This window comes from Chelonia mydas, chromosome 24 (genome assembly GCF_015237465.2).
Source record: "Chelonia mydas isolate rCheMyd1 chromosome 24, rCheMyd1.pri.v2, whole genome shotgun sequence".
Taxonomy (NCBI): Eukaryota; Metazoa; Chordata; order Testudines; family Cheloniidae; genus Chelonia; species Chelonia mydas.
Window position 1 is genome coordinate 7,174,824 of NC_051264.2, and position 16,211 is coordinate 7,191,034.

General features: G+C 42.5%; 1 protein-coding gene across 2 annotated transcripts in view; it reads left to right on the top strand.

Annotated features, from left to right (window-relative positions):
- RPRD2 (regulation of nuclear pre-mRNA domain containing 2) overlaps nt 1-16,211 on the top strand; it is a 48,404-nt gene that overhangs the window by 19,156 nt on the left and 13,037 nt on the right. Inside the window, exons 3-4 of one of the 2 annotated variants that reach the window (XM_037882995.2) lie at nt 13,449-13,549; nt 15,030-15,107. In XM_037882995.2, coding sequence (XP_037738923.1) covers nt 13,449-13,549; nt 15,030-15,107 — 179 coding nt within the window. The remainder of the gene's footprint in view (nt 1-13,448; nt 13,550-15,029; nt 15,108-16,211) is intronic. The other variant, XM_043535421.1, reaches the window with a different exon arrangement.

Genomic DNA, 16,211 nt, shown 5'->3' on the forward strand with positions numbered 1-16,211 from the left:
TAAAAGTAACTGGGTGACATGCTGTGGTCACTGAACCTGAGCTGTACCCATACCATGAGTATGAATTCTACCCTGGGCAGTTTTCAGAGTGTGTCTTACACACATTCTTTGCTCTCTGCCTGCATTCTGCAGGGGCAACTTTTTGCACATTTTGTCTTGAGACCAAAGATTCTGGTTTGAGTGATCTTTTAAAGTGCCCTGATATCTCATTTGGCAAGGAAATTAGCATTAAATAGAGGGAAGATAGACTCTAGAAAGCATTGAGGATGTGATCTTGTTTCCTGAACAATGGGACTGCATGAGATCAAAGGAAAGCTAGTTGCTGCGTCATTTGGTCAAGGGGTTCCTGAAACATAGCCCCTCCAGCATGGGCTGCTAGGGAATATGGGGGGGAGTCAGATTAATGTTGCGAGGGGGTTAGAGCAGTGCAAGGGGTGTGGGGATTGTGTGTGCAAGGAGAGGATGGGGGGGAACTAGGGGATGAAGATGGGACATTTGGAGCTGTGGCAAGGGGAGGAGGATAAATGGGAGTGCGGGGGGGGGGCTGAGAGAGGGGCAACATGGGGGTGTATCACTGCAGAAGTCAGGGGACTGTCAGCCCCACATTTTCCCCATCCCATTTGAAGCTACCCTGCCCCCCAGGCTGGTTTGAGTCTTGGTGGGAAATTCATAGCCCTATCTCTCTGTGGCAGGGGGCTGGAGAGGGATGTGCCTCAAACATAAGTGGGGGATGGGGCAGCAGGGACCCCCAGCCCTCGGGAGGGTAGGCCCCCCCCCCATTTGCGTGAGCAAGGATCTCAGGAGGGTCCTGCTTCCTGGGGAGGTCTGAGCCTATCTCCCTGCCCCAAGGTAAGCTGGGATCTGGGGAAGGGGGTTCTTGCCTCTCTGTGTGTGGATCTGGGATTGGGGGACCCTGCCTTATATGAGAGTCAATTTATCCAGAGCCCTGCCTCTCTTGGCAAGCTCTTAAGCACTCTTCCTGCCCCCTGTGTGAGAGCCTGGATACTACATATACAAGGGAGAGGGGATAAGAACATCCACTGAGATGAATGGGATAACTCTCACTTCTCTGAGCTATTGTTTCAAGCTGTATTCACCTCCATAGGGTGTTCCCAGTCATCTGAGGACACCTCACTGAGATGAATGGGCCACTTCAAATGTCTCTGTTGCTTCTATACTGCAGACAGATGTGCCGAGCCTGTGCTTGATACCCTTGTCCCAGATTTGGCATGAGGACTCTGCATCTTCATTTTCCTGCCCCTAGATTATACTCTTACTCCTCACAGCCACACCATCTTCTGCAACTCCTCCATGCTTACACAGGGGCGTAGAGTGACAAGGAAGATGGTGGAGCTGGTGCTGGGGAGCTGAAAGTTGTGTGTTTGAGGGAGAGGGTTCAGAGCAGCAGGGTATGGGGGTCATCAGAGCTTGTAGTTGTGATGATGGGAATGTTGGAGCAGTGGTGGGGGGAGTCGGAACAGTTTGGAAGGAATATGGAAGATCAGAACAATGAGGGATTGTGTGTGTGTGCGAGGGGAGTTGTGTGTGTTGGAATAGTACTTGAAAGAATGTGTGAAAAAGAAGGAATCAGAGCTGTGCTGGGGAGATTTCATCTTTGTCCCTCAAAAATTCCCACATCCAGATCTCTTTCTGTCTTCCCCCCGCTTCAGAAAGTGTCCCCACATACTACATGCTAGCCACTACACTGTTCCTACATCTCCTCTCCTTGGCCTGTGGGTCCCCTGCTAACACCTGCCTCTCTGTGGGGAGAAGGGCTGAGCAGGGAGAACCAGGCAGTGCTGGATAGACAGAGACGGGAGATAATGCAGGGGCAATAAAGGGACTAACAGGCAGCCAGTGCATTCTGTCAATGGAGTAATCGTTACCAAGGAGCCAGAGGCAGTGGATGGGGAGAGGTGGGCTGTTGTACATGGGGAGGGGGTCGGGAACAGAGATATTATTAAAAAAACAAAACCCAAGGAAATATAAAAGGTGCCTCATGTCCTTCCCGAATGTGAAAAGTGGCTAAATTTAAACCTCTGAAAATCAGAAAGTATAAAGTTAAGGTATTCTCCATCCCCTATAATGCAACCTAATTTAGGGTATGTCTACAGTACAGATGCTGCACTGGTGCAGCAGCGCCGTAGTGGAGACCCTTGCTATAGAAGGGGTTTTTCCATGATTCTAGTTAATCCACCCCCCCAAGAGGTGGTAGCTAGATCGATGGAAGAATTCTTCCATAAATTTAGCAGTGTCTATCCCGGAGCTTAAATCATCTTAATTATGTGTCTTGGGTGTGTTGTGATTTTTTTCACACCCCTGAACAATGTAGCTGGGTCGACCTAAGTTATAGGTGTAGACCAAACCTTAACTCAGGCCGTCTCTGAGCAGTGTCCCAGAATCCCAGTAACAGGAGTACTAGCATTCTGCACTCACAGATGCTACCTAATGCTTTGGAGACAGAGCAAATGAGCACTGTATGGCAGTATTACAGCTTCTCTTTGCTAAGACAAATCTTGAGTTAGGTCAGGCATAGCAAACAGGAGGCCCTGCATCGGGCCTGCACTTAAACACTGAACCTATTCCACTTCAGACTTACTAAATGTTACTACCCCTTCACCCTTGCCTTGAGGATTCCTTCTGAGACATCTCCTTCGTTTGTCCGTCATTTAGCCATGCAGACCACTGTCATGTCTGCCACCAGACTGGTGACAATCCCATGGCAAGAAGACACTCTTGTGCAGTGCTAAAGACACAGCCTACAAAATTATGTGCAGAAATGAGGCATACTTATTCTCTCAAGGTAACATGCAACTCTCCATGTTGCAGCCACAGCTCTGCCAAACTGCTCCAGCTAACCCCCACTGTTCAATACAGCTACACCTAATAAAGTGGGTGCAGCTGGAGTGCGTGCATATAAATGCTGGAATTCAAATCTGTGGAAAACAAACAATTGCATGTTCTCTTAGTCCTTCCTCATACTGCGGGTTTTTTTGTATATTCATAGATTTTTAAATCCAAAAGGGACCATTATGTGATTTAATCTGACCTCCTGCATAACACAGGCTGGAGAATTTCATCTAGTTACTCCTGTATTGAGCCTAATGGCTTGTAATAGATTAAAGCATCTTCCAGTAAGCTATCCAGTCTTGATCTGAAGACATCAAGAGATGGAGAATCCATCACTTCCATTGGTAATTGGATAACCTTTTCATCACTTAATGAAGCATTCCCAGTGGTTATTGCCTGCTCTCTGGGGCAGTTAAGATTGCTTTGCAGGATTAGCATGTACCTTAACTTTATATTTTCTGGGTTTTAGAGGGTTAAGTTTACCAACTTTCCACATTTTGGAAGGATATGAGGCACCAGTGGGTTACTTTAATTCTGTATAAACAATGTTTTTTTGGGCATGTAATTTTAATATTTATGGTTCTTTCTTATGATGAAAATGTATGTATTTACCAGCCCAGGCACAAACTTGACTCTCCCACCTATACCATGATAATAATTAGTTATATTTTAATCATCTGTCAAAACTGTTATTCACTCCAGGCAATTGAATGAGTAAAACTTTCAACAGACAGATGTACCTGTCTTCGTGGCAGTATAGAATTGTCAGAAATGATGTTTCCTTCCAATAGGACACAAGTTTTATAGACGCAGAGCTTCACTGGGACCCGGTGGGTGAGGTGATATCTTTTACTGCACCAGCTTCTATTGGTGGGAGAGACAAGCTTTCGAGTTACACCGAGCTCTTCAGGTCTGGGAAAGGTACTCCCAATGTCATAGGAAAACACACGGTGGAACAGATTGTTTAACATAAAAGTTAGCACATTGTAAGGGACAATTCAAAGTAGAGGCCTGTTAAAACCCCATAGGCCCATTAACACGCACAGTCAGGATGAAAAAAGATTGTATTGTTTCATGGTCTCTGTGTGTATATAATGTCTTCTGCAGTTTCCACAGTATGCATCCGATGAAGTGAGCTGTAGCTCACGAAAGCTCATGCTCAGATAAATTGGTTAGTCTCTAAGGTGCCACAAGTACTCCTTTTCTTGTTACAGAGTAATGAATTTAAGCTCCCAGGCTCATCTTTTGAAGTGTGCAGGTTTCCTTTGTGGATGAGGACTGGTAGATCAGATATAGAGTAGTTGCTGTGTGAAAAGTGATAGTGTTTTTGTCTTTTATCGTTTTCCTGTGTGAATTCATTCGAGAGCGTAATGAATGTCTGGTCACACCCACATAGTTGTTATTGGGGCATGTGTAGGATCCATGGATCTTGAAAGGTGTCCTGTAGGGGGTTCTGATCATTGTAGCAGTAGCATAGTTTATTAATGTCCCTTTCATTTATGCTGTTCCTACAACTCTGTTGGCTCTGAATGTTAGTTTCCTGTGATCAAAAATAGTAAACTAATTTCATATTTCAATAATGCAGTGTTTAACTTCAAAAAGTCAAATTTTACAGCTTTAACGTATGTTGTATAGCAGAAGAGGAATGAAAGAGAAATGAAAATGCAATAAAATAGATGCTGTCTAACTTCTGCATCATAAAATGTCTGTATTAAACACTTTTAGTAGTATAGGTAGTATTTATTGATAGCATAACATAAATTTAAAATTGGCACTTCGCCAGATGGTGCCAGCTTAACCCTATTTATCCTTCAAATTATCTTGTACTCAGTTAAGTGTAGCACCTTTTTGACCTGCTTGTAACAGACATGTCAGTTGCAGAATCTACATGTAACAAAGTAGTTCTTAAAGAGGGTGGTTATAAAAATAGTAGCACCATAAGCTATGTTGTGTGTCTTCCGGGTAGAGTGGAAACTATCAGATGGCTAATGGTTAAACGCAGCGTGAGTTTGGGGACAGATCATAGTTAGGCTACTCATTCTCTTATAGTTGAATGTAGCTGGCCACAAGGAGAAGTTGAAACTAACAAAAATATTCATATACATCAACATTAAGGAAAATATTGAACTTGCAGGAACACTAATTATATAAGAAAATGAGGGAGAACATATATGGATATTAATAAAAGATGGGGGGGAACCCATAAAACCATCTATATAGTAGCTAAATTAGGGAAATGAATTCACTCTTCACTACTTCCATCCTCTCCCAGTGCTGTATGTCAGTGTAACTTGGTTTGTCCGCTCCTTAATTTACATATCTTGGGGTATGTCTATACTGCAGTAAAAGACCTGCAGCTGACCTGAGTCAGCTGACTCAAACTTGTGGCAGGTTTCAGAGTAACAGCTGTGTTAGTCTGTATTCGCAAAAAGAAAAGGAGTACTTGTGGCACCTTAGAGACTAACCAATTTATTTGAGCATAAGCTTTCGTGAGCTACAGCTCACTTCATCGGATGCATCCGATGCTCAAATAAATTGGTTAGTCTCTAAGGTGCCACAAGTACTCCTTTTCTTCAAACTTGTGGGACTCAGGTTGCTGGTCAAAAAATTGCAGTGTAGATTCTTGGGCTGGAGTCTGGGCTCTCAGACCCCGTAATGTGGGAGAGCCTCAGTCCAGGATACAGCCTGAGGCTGAACGTCTACACTGCTGTGTCCTTTGGGCTTGAGTCAGTTGATGTGTGCTCTGAGACTTCATGCTGTGTCTTTTTTATTGCAATGTAGATGTACCCTTGGGGATATCTACACAGCAAAGAAAAACTTGTGGCTGGCCTATGCCAGTTGATTTGAGCTCTGGGGCTGTTTTACTGGTGTGTAGAGTTCTGGCTCAGGCTGGAGCCGAAGCCTGAGTTTGCTGGCACAGGCTGGCCATGGGTTTTTCTTTGCTGTGTTGACATACTCTTGCAGACCTTTCCTCCATCTCTTGTATTTGTAAGAATGCAATTCTGTGCCTTTCTAGGTTTGATGAGTGATGAGATTCAACATATCACTCTACAAAAATTTCTTTAGACTTCCAAGACCCCCAGCATAGTCCCATCATAACCTCTCAAACTGTAAACCAGCACTACCTTTCTCAAACTGAGTCTGTTTCCAACCAGCTTCTCCCTGTCAGTTTAATACCCATCAAAAGATACTGAAAATGCATCATCCCATTTCCTGAGAAACTACCCACTATCACTAAGCCCTGGTCTACACTATGAGTTTAGGTTGAATTTAGGAGCGTTAGGTCGATTTAACCCTGCCCCCGTCCACACAACCAAGCCTGTTTTGTAAACTTAAAGGGCTCTTAAAATCAATTTGTGTACTCCTCCCTGGTGCGGGGTTTAGCACTAAAATCGATCTTGCTGGGTCGAATTTGTGGTAGTGTGGACGCAATTCGACGGTATTGGTCTCCGGGAGCTATCCCAGAGTGCTCCATAGTGACTGCTCTGGACAGCACTCTCAACTCAAATGCACTGGCCAGGTAAACAGGAAAAGCCACGGGAACATTTGAATTTCATTTCCTGTTTGGCCAGCGTGGAAGCTGATCAGCACAGGTGACCATGGAGTCCCAGAATCTCAAAAGAGCTCCAGCATGGACTGAACGGGAGGTACTGGATCTGATCGCTGTATGGGGAGAAGAATCCGTGCAGGCAGAACTCCGTTCCAAAAGATGAAATGCCAATATATTTGCCAAAATCTCCAAGGGCACGATGGACAGAGGCTACAACAGGAACACACAGCAGTGCCGCGTGAAAGATAAGGAGCTGAGGCAAGCCTACCAAAAAACAAAGGATGCAAACGGTCATTCCGGGTCAGAGCCCCATATGTGCCGCTTCTATGAAGAACTGCATGCAATTCTAGGGGGGGCCCCCTACCACTACTCCACCACTGTCCGTGGACACCTGCAAGTGGGGAGTCTCACGCAACAGGGATGAGGATTTTGTGGATGAGGAGGAGGAGCATAGCGCACAGCAGGCAAGCGGAGAATCCCTTCTCCCTGGCAGCCAGGAACTGTTCATCACCCTGGAGCCAATACCCTCCCAACCCTCCCAGGGCGGGCTGCCGGACCATGAAGCCAGAGAAGGCACCTCTGGTGAGTGTACCTTTGTAAATATAATACAGGGCTTAAAAGTAAGCATGTTTCATGATTAATTTGCCCTGAAGACTTGGGATGTATTTGCGGCCAGAATAGCTACTGGAAAAGTCTGTTAATGTGTCTGGGGATGGAGCGGAAACCCTCCGGGGATATCTACATGAAGCTCTCTTGGAGGTACTCTAAAAGCCTTTGCCATGCGGTGGGGGGAGGCCCATTCATGCTGAGCTGTTTGCGTTTCACTGAGAGGGATCTTCCCTGATACTAGCCATGCGGATGGGGTAATGGGGGGTGAAGCACCTGGGCTATGTAATGTGAATCACTTGATTTAGTGTGAAATAGTCTTCCCTTTCTTCTCTAAAATGTATCTTTTTAAATACTACTCTCCCTTTTTTCCTCCCGCAGCTGCAAATGTTTCTACGCTCCCCCTATCATCTCTGTCCCAGAGGCTAGCGCAGATTAGAAGGCGAAAAAAATGCACTTGCGATGACATGTTCTCAGAGCTCATGCAGTCATCCCGCACTGAAAGAGCTCAGCAGAATGCGTGGAGGCAAACAATGGTAGAGTCCAGGAAAGCGTTAAATGAACGTGATGAGAGGAGGGAGGAGCATGCTGAGAGGAGGCAGGATGCAATGCTGAGCCTAATGGGGGAGCAAAGTGACATGCTCAGGTGTCTGGTGGAGCTGCAGGAAAGGCAGCAGGAGCATAGACTGCCGCTGCAGCCCCTGTATAACTGCCTGCCCTCCTCCCCAAGTTCCATATCCTCCTCACCCAGATGCCCAAGAACGCGGGGGGCGGGGGGAGAGGCTACAGGCACCCAGCCACTCCACCTCAGAGGATCACCCAAGCAACAGAAGGCTGGCATTCAATAAGTTTTGAACTGTAGTGTGGCCTTGTCCTTCCCTTCACCCTTCATCCACCACCCCACCCGGTGCTTCCCTCCTCACCCACCCCTCCCAGGCTACCTTGGAAGTTTCCCCCCTATTTGTGTGATAAATTAATAAAGAATGCATGATTTTGAAACAATAATGACTTTATTGCCTCTGAAAGCAGTGATCGAAGAGGGGAGGTCGGTTGGCTTACAGGGAAGTAGAGTCAACCAAGGGGGCGGGTTTTCATCAAGGAGAAACAAACAGAACTGTCACACCATAGCCTGGCCAGTCATGAAACTGGTTTTCAAAGCTTCTCTGATGCGCAGGGCACCCAGCTGTGCTCTTCTAATTGTCCCGGTGTCTGGCTGTGCGTAATCGGCCGCCAGGCGATTTGCCTCCACCTCCCACCGCGCCATAAACATCTCCCCCTTACTCTCACAGATATTGTGGAGCACACAGCAAGCAGCAATAGCAATGGGAATATTGGTTTCGCAGAGGTCTAACCTAGTCAGTAAACTGCACCAGCGTGCTTTTAAACATCCAAATGCACATTCTACCACCATTCTGCACTTGCTCGGCCTATAGTTGAACTGTTCCTTACTACTGTCCAGGGTGCCTGTGTATGGCTTCATGAGCCATGGCATTAAGGGGTAGGCTGGATCCCCAAGGATAACTGTAGGCATTTCAACATCTCCAACGGTAATTTTCTGATCTGGGAAGTAAGTTCCTTCCTGCAGCTGTTCAAACAGACCAGAGTTCCTGAAGATGCGAGCGTTATGCACCCTTCCCGGCCATCCCACATTGATGTCGGTGAAACGTCCCTTGTGATCCATCAGTGCCTGCAGCACCATTGAAAAGTACCCCTTGCCACTCGCTTCTCAACTGTGAGGGCTGCTCTCATCTTGGTATTCTTACTCTTCAGGGCAGGGGAAATCAAGTCACAAAGTTCCATAAAAGTGCCCTTACTCATGCAGAAGTTTCGCAGCCACCGGGAATCATCCCAGACCCGCAACACTGTGCGGTCCCACCAGTCTGTGCTTGTTTCCTGGACCTAGAATCTGCATTCCACGGCAGGAAGCTTCCCCGTTACCACCATGATGTCCAAATTGCCAGGACCTGTGCTTCGAGAGAAGTCTGTCCATGTCCTCATCGCTGTCGTCATCGCACTGTCGTCGCCTCCTCTCCTGCTTTTGCAGGTTCTGCACATACTGCAGGATAATGCGCAAGGTGTTTACAATGCTCACAGCAGCAGTGGTGAGCTGAGTGGGCTGCATGCTTGCCGTGGTATATCGTCTGCAGGAGAGCAGAGTTGCAGCGGAAGCGGTGGATGACGACGGTTAGCAGTCTTACTGCACCGTCTGCTGACAGCAGTATGGCAGCTTCACGGAAAAAAGGCGCGAAACGATTGTCTGCCATTGTTTTCATGGAAGGAGAGGTGACTGACGACATGTACCTAAAACCACCTGTGACAATGTTTTTGCCCCATCAGCTCAGCCCAGAATTCTAATGGGCAGTGGAGACTGCAGGAACTGTGGGATAGCTACCCACAGTGCAACGCTCTGAAAGTCTAAACTAGCCACGGTACTGTGGACGCACTCCTCCGACTTAATGCTCTTAGTGGGACATACACAATCGACTGTATAAAGTCGCTTCCTAAAAATCGACTTCTATAAATTCGACCTAATTTCGTAGTGTAGACAATACCCTGAGTTACAATGTCCAAGGGTGGTAGGTTTCAGAGTAGCAGCCGTGTTAGTCTGTATTCGCAAAAAGAAAAGGAGTACTTGTGGCACCTTAGAGACTAACCAATTTATTTGAGCATAAGCTTTCGTGAGCTACAGCTCACTTCATCGGATGCGGTAGGTTAACTTTTACTCCTGTTCAGTTAGATACACCAGTTATCAGTTGAATAGACTGTGTCTCATGCTACTCCTTTTGCCAGAGTTTTGCCTGACAGAGTATCTTAAAATATGAGGTGGGTTGACTTCTGTAATGAGTGTAGGATTTAACTGACTTACAATGAGCTTTGAGAGATGCTGTGGTGCGAAGTGCCTCTAAGGTTCCTTTGATATTAGTTTGTATTTCCAATTAGGCAGTTTATTATTCTCATCTCTCAAATTCTCTAGGGTAATTGCTTTTACGTAGGTGCTGAGCAGGCCCTAGGTTCGTATGCTGCCACTTGAGGTTTCTTACTGTTTTGTCATTGAAGCCTGTGTACATGATCTTTAATTAAGGTTACTTTGAAAGAATAGTACTCCCTGTAGTGGCTAATGACTGATGACTAGGTGCTACTACTTGTTTTTCTTTTCCCCATGTTTATGGAACTCTTTGTTTATCCCTGCATTTTTGTATTGATTCAAGGAATTGTGGCGGGTGGGGAGGGATTTTTATTTCTGGGTGTGTTGTTTCAAGTTTGTCTATATATAGCCCTAAAGAGTGCTGTCTAGTCCCAGCCTGCACCACAGCTTCAGGATGGATCTTGAGAAGCCATTAACATTTAAAGTTAATTCCTATTTTTCTCTCTGGTATAGAGAATTTGCAGAAAATAAATCTCAGTATTGTTTGTGAGAGCAATTTTATACCTTTCACATGGCTTCAAGCTCCCAATTCTTGTCCCTCCTGTGCTCACAGAGGAGGGCCCAGACCTCCTAAACTTCTTATGGCCTTGACAAATCTGTGACTTTATTTTTGTTAAATGTTAACATTGGATTCCTGGCCAGGTTAAGCCAGATCACATTGAGTAAACTGATAGTTCTTGATAACAATGTGGAATCTGTTACAATATCTTTGCTGAAGAAGCAGAGTCGATATATTAAGCCATCTCTCATAAGTTTTGTCTGAAGCATTCTCGCTGCTAAAAACTGAATTCTCTTGAAAGCTGAACATAATTTAAAGAAATCATTGTTCATGAATCTGAGAAAAAAGTGAAGTTCTTCTTTTTGTCTTTCAAAACCTGATTAAAATGCCTCCTGTATATTTTCGGTCAGGTATTCAATAAAATTAAGATAATCTCAGGCGCTTTTCTTCAAAGTGCAAATTCTGTCAGCATTGACCACCTTCCTGCTATCTCAGTTTGGTCAATGAGAGGGCAACTTTTAAGTTTAAGGCTTAAAAAAAATTACTCAGTACTTCAGCCAGAAGACTTAGCCTACTAGCCTTAGAGAAAAATACCTAGGCCTCCAAGCCATCTCTACTGTCATTGAAGGGAACATAACAGCTATGTGCTGTGTTTGTGTGCTGTATTTAATTGTAACATATTAGTTTATTTAGTACATTTCTAAAAATGTAATTTACTCTACCTGTTTTTGTGTTCCCTTCTTTCCCTTCCGAGCTTCACTCTACTCTTTCCATCTTATAATAGATACTGGTGTAGCCTTTCTTCAGTTATTTAAAGGGTCTGTTTTCTGTCTTTTTCCACCACCCCTTTATAGCTTTCTCTTTGCCGAAGTAGTTATTCTTTAACTCCCTCCCTATATTTTTTCTGTCCCTTTTCTCCCCCAGGGTGTTCAAAATACTACTACTAAAATTTATCCCATTAATCTCAACCATCCATGCCCGTCTCCTAGAAAAATTTACCAAATACAATAGCCAGATAGTTAAACTGAAGGGCCCCAGTGTCCCAGGTGGAAAACCAAGCCAATCCCCTCTCCCTCCAAAGAGGAGACTGCTTGGATTATTTCTGTGACCTCTGACTAATAAGGTATCCGAAATTTGACGCCTACCCCTCTGAGCTCTCTTGCTGCTGGAAAAGAGAAGATGCATTTCTTCTTCGTCTTCTCCCGCTTCCCCCCAGAACTCCTCTAGCTTTTGCAAGTGTGTTGGTGTGAATCTTTGTTAATCTGTCCCTCACCAGCCTCTGTATTTTAGTTCCTTCGCCCTAATTAACAGCTCCAGTGCCTACATATATTTACGCAGCTTCTCTAAACTCCCACAAACAGCGGCAGAAAGAAATTTAGCCAATACTTGACAATTTCACTGTGGCCCACAGAGTTTTGGAAAGCCTCTGTGAAACAATTAATGTCAGTCTGCTTGCAATTTGGGGAGGCCTTGGAGGTGTCTGTCTGCTGATTTAGATTAATATTTTGTTCACATTTGGAAAGTTGTCTTTTCAACTGTAAGGGCCACAAAACTTAATTTAAAGAGAGAGAGAGTGCTGTTCTGCAGAAGTTGGTGGTACTCAGCTGGGAAAGGTTTCCACTCACCCTGAGGGAGTAGATTTTTCAAGATCTGGATTAAGTATCCACTTCAGCCCTTGGATACTTAAATGGGGCTTTTATTGAAGTAACAGGTTCCCCTGGCATGCTTTTGACAGAATTTGAACCGGAATCTTAAAAGATGGCCTTTACATTTATGAGAAATGGGAAGGTGTCAGTTTTAAGGAACACTAAAAGCTCCCTAAAATCTTGTAATTGTCTATTTCACATTCTTTTATTTTTGTTTGTTTCAATTTGCATAGTAGGATTTTCTTACAATGTATATTACAAAATACAGTCAAATGTAAAATTACTTTTTGATTCAATGTATTTTTGCCCAGACTGATCTGATCGTGCTACATGTACAAGAGATACCATGAGACAACTTAAATAGTGAGAATTGTGTGAATTTAACTCAGGTGTGGTATCTGTATACTTTGAGAGTAGTTATTTGTGGGTAGGTAGGTTATTTCACTTTCCTATCAATTTACCCTTTAATCAAGTTACCAAGATAAGACAATTGGCTTGAGAAAGAATTGATCTTGTGAGATGGTGGTAAAATGTCTACCCACCTACATCAGTGTTCCTGATGGGTAGAACTGCAAAATCTCCAAAACTGACTGGTTCTTAGAGGCACAGAAAGGAGGATATGTGATCTGAGACTAAAGTTCTCTAGAGCAGTGCTTCTCAAGCTATCTGATGTGGGGGACCGGCAATTGTTTTTTCCAGTGTGCACGCAGACCGGCAACTGATGGCTTGCGGACCAGCACCGGTCCGCGGACTTCCACTTTAAGTAGCACTGCTCTAGAGAATAATAGTACCAGACCATGCCTACATGGAGGGAATTGACTTGTATAGCTATTCCAGAATTACTATTCTGATGTAATTTAACTATTCTTGAATAAGTCCCACGTGGACACTATTTTTGGATTAAAAGTGATTTTATTCTGGAATTTTTACTCTATTTTGTGAGCAGAGTAATTCATTATTCCATAAAAGTCACTTTTATTCCAGAATAGTGTGTCCTCATGGGGAACTATTCCATAATAGCTATATCAGACAGTTTTCCCATGTGGACAATACCTTATCGTGTTCAGGATAGAATTGCTAGTTTTCTGTGTGCTAACCTCTCTAACCCAAGTTCAGCACATGCATAATTTTAAGCATAAGAATAGCTCCTTTGACTTAAATGGGACTACTCATGCGTAAAGTTACCTGTGTACTTAGGTATCTTGTTGAATTGGGGCTTACCTGCAGACAGACTGACATATCTCAAAGATCTTTTAGAAATTCGCTTTTCTTTAGCACTGGGATTACACTTCTAGCATATAGTTTTCCATTGCAGAATAATGGAAATTTATAGTGTTAAAACACACTAATATTGTATGCCCTTCTTTTCAGGGATCCATCAGTCTCTAAATCTATAGAAAGAATCTTTAAAATCTGGGAAGACAGAAATGTATACCCTGAAGAAACCATTGTGGCACTAAAAGAAGCTTTAAGTAAGTCTTTATCTTTTGCCTTTCTTAACATATAAGCTAATTTAGTATGTACTTGTAGTAGTTAAATAGTTTGAAGTCAATAAAATAAAACATTCATTAATCACTGTTTAAATGCATTCATTGCTCTTTCTGCATTTGCAGGAATTAATAAAAAAGAAAGCTAGTAGGTTAATATGAATGAGCTTTGTGATAATTATTTGTTGGACAATCCTTCCGTTTAAATAAAGCCAATACTAAATCCTTTAATTTTTATCTATAGTGTAAATTGCAGTTGTACTAATTGATAGAAAATGTATATTATGTTTAAGGTGACTCTTCATCCTAAAGGAGTTCTGAGCATCATGCCTACACAGAAGCTAGTTGTTAACTGTATGGAATTTGTGTCCTTGGCTGTTCCCCTTTACCTTGAGGTTTTGGAACATTCCGACTTTACATCTAAAACTTCAGTTGATACTAAAATTCTATCTGGGAATAATAATAGTAAAAATAATCTCTTCCATTTTCTCTCTGTAGATTATAGTAATAAGGTTGAATGTTATCAGTAAAACATCTACCATATTTGAAAAAAAAATATGGAAACACTAACTAGAGTATGGAATAGTTAAAAAGTCCTCAGACACTCATGTAAATATATTTTAAAAAAATCCCGAGATTCCAAATATTAACTGAAAGCAACATGCACATTAAAACTAAATAATGGAAAATCTGTTCTTTCTGAGTGTGAAGGAGATGAGTGCATGATTCTGTTTTCCCTGATTACATTATTGACAGTGAGAACTGCTTTTCTGTTGCTGGTTTAGATGTGGCTTTATGTGATTGTGGGTCAGTAATTGTTACTTGAGAAATGCAAAACACTGTACTTGCTTCTTGGTGAATGAAAAGACTTTCAGTTGAACATTACAAATCTATAAAAGTGAAATCTATGTATTCTGTTAATGATTTGGAATCTCATACAGCTTTCGTAATTTAAAAAAAAAATCCAGCTCACTTCTAAATTTGATTTAATAAATATTTCTTATTACACTGTTTCGCAAGAAACTTTTCAGTTGGATGCATGTTTTTTTAATATAGACATCGGGTAAGTAATTGCTCATTTAAACTACCAAACAACATACCTTACCATTTCTCCTGAAATGTGTTGTGTTTTCCTATTTGCTTTTTTTGGGCCAGACATAAATAAGTCATTGTCTAAGAGTTTAAAGAGCAAATTGTGTCAATCTCTGTGATTGCTGAATCCTCTGTTCTTTTAAAGGTGAACAGAAACTTGCTTTAAAAATAGAATGACCGTCATAGAAGTTGCTATATTCCTGAGTAAACTTAGTTTGTCTTGGGCATTCAACAGCTCATCTAGGGAAGCTGGTTTGTGGATTTTAAAACAAATTTCTGTTAATCTTTTACCATGCAACCATATGACACCAAAACCAGAGACCTTTAAAGGAATCCCATAATGCCAGACTGCAAAAAATGAAATGTTTTCCAGGTACCACTTTCAAAACACAGAAGCAGCTGAAAGAAAATCTGAACAAACAACCGAATAAGCCGTGGAAGAAATCTCAAAGTAAGGAAACAATGTGAACTACCTGAACTAATATTAAAAATGCCTTCTTGAGGAACAGAAGAAAGACTAGTGCAAAACTGGCAGAGTACCTGGCCTAAAGTATGAGCAAGCCTGTGTCTTCCAGACTTGTGAAGTTCCTTACTGACATGTGTAAAACATCAAGGAGTTGCTGCTAGAAAATCACTTTTTAAGGAATGAAATGTGAATAAAATTTTAAAAGAGCAAAAGTTATGAACAGTAGAGAAAAGATCTGGTGGAACTTCTTGGAAACTGGCTTTAGAATATTCAGAGATGAAGAGAAGACAGACATGATAACCATGTACATTGGCAACAGTGAAACATGGTGGACATTCCCTTCAAGTTCAGGAATACATCTTCAACAGCAAACTAGATTATAGGATAAATGGAATACTTACAGTGAGGCAGTGCAGTTAATGAATCATCGTTCAAAACTATCAGGAGTACAGCTTGCTAGCTGGAACCACATTTCTAATATATCAGTCTCTAACCTTGCAATAACTTTAATATGGAAAATCCTTGAGTTGGCAAGAAAGCAAGATGATGCAACATTAGATGTAAAACTTGACACATGCCACTCTGTGTGAATGCTAAGACTATTGGGACTAGGAGGACAATAAAAGGGGACAGGAGGGTTGGAATCTTGGATTACCAGAAAGAATTCGGCCACAAAATATGTATAGAAAATCATTTTCTAGAACAAAAGTGGACAAGGGAGTTAGCATTTCTTATTTGATCATCTTATTGTACATTTCTGTGCTATTTTTTAGTAACAAATGGATTTAGAGCTCATGAAATGTGATTCCATATTTTTTTCTCCTCAGATTCTCAATCTCAAAGTGAGATATTAGAACATAATTGTAAGGGCAGGGAAATCTTTAGGAGGGAGATTGGTTAGTTCAAGTAAAGAAGTAAGTGATCTGTCATCCCAAGGAAATACTAAACTCAGAGGGTCAGTTTTCTATGTCTAGAGTTCAGGAACTCTTCAGAGAATTATAAACTAGCACTCAAGATTAGTGAACGAACCATTACAAGAACATTTATATACAATAGAACTGGAAAAGGCTTTCACGGTAACTGTTTATG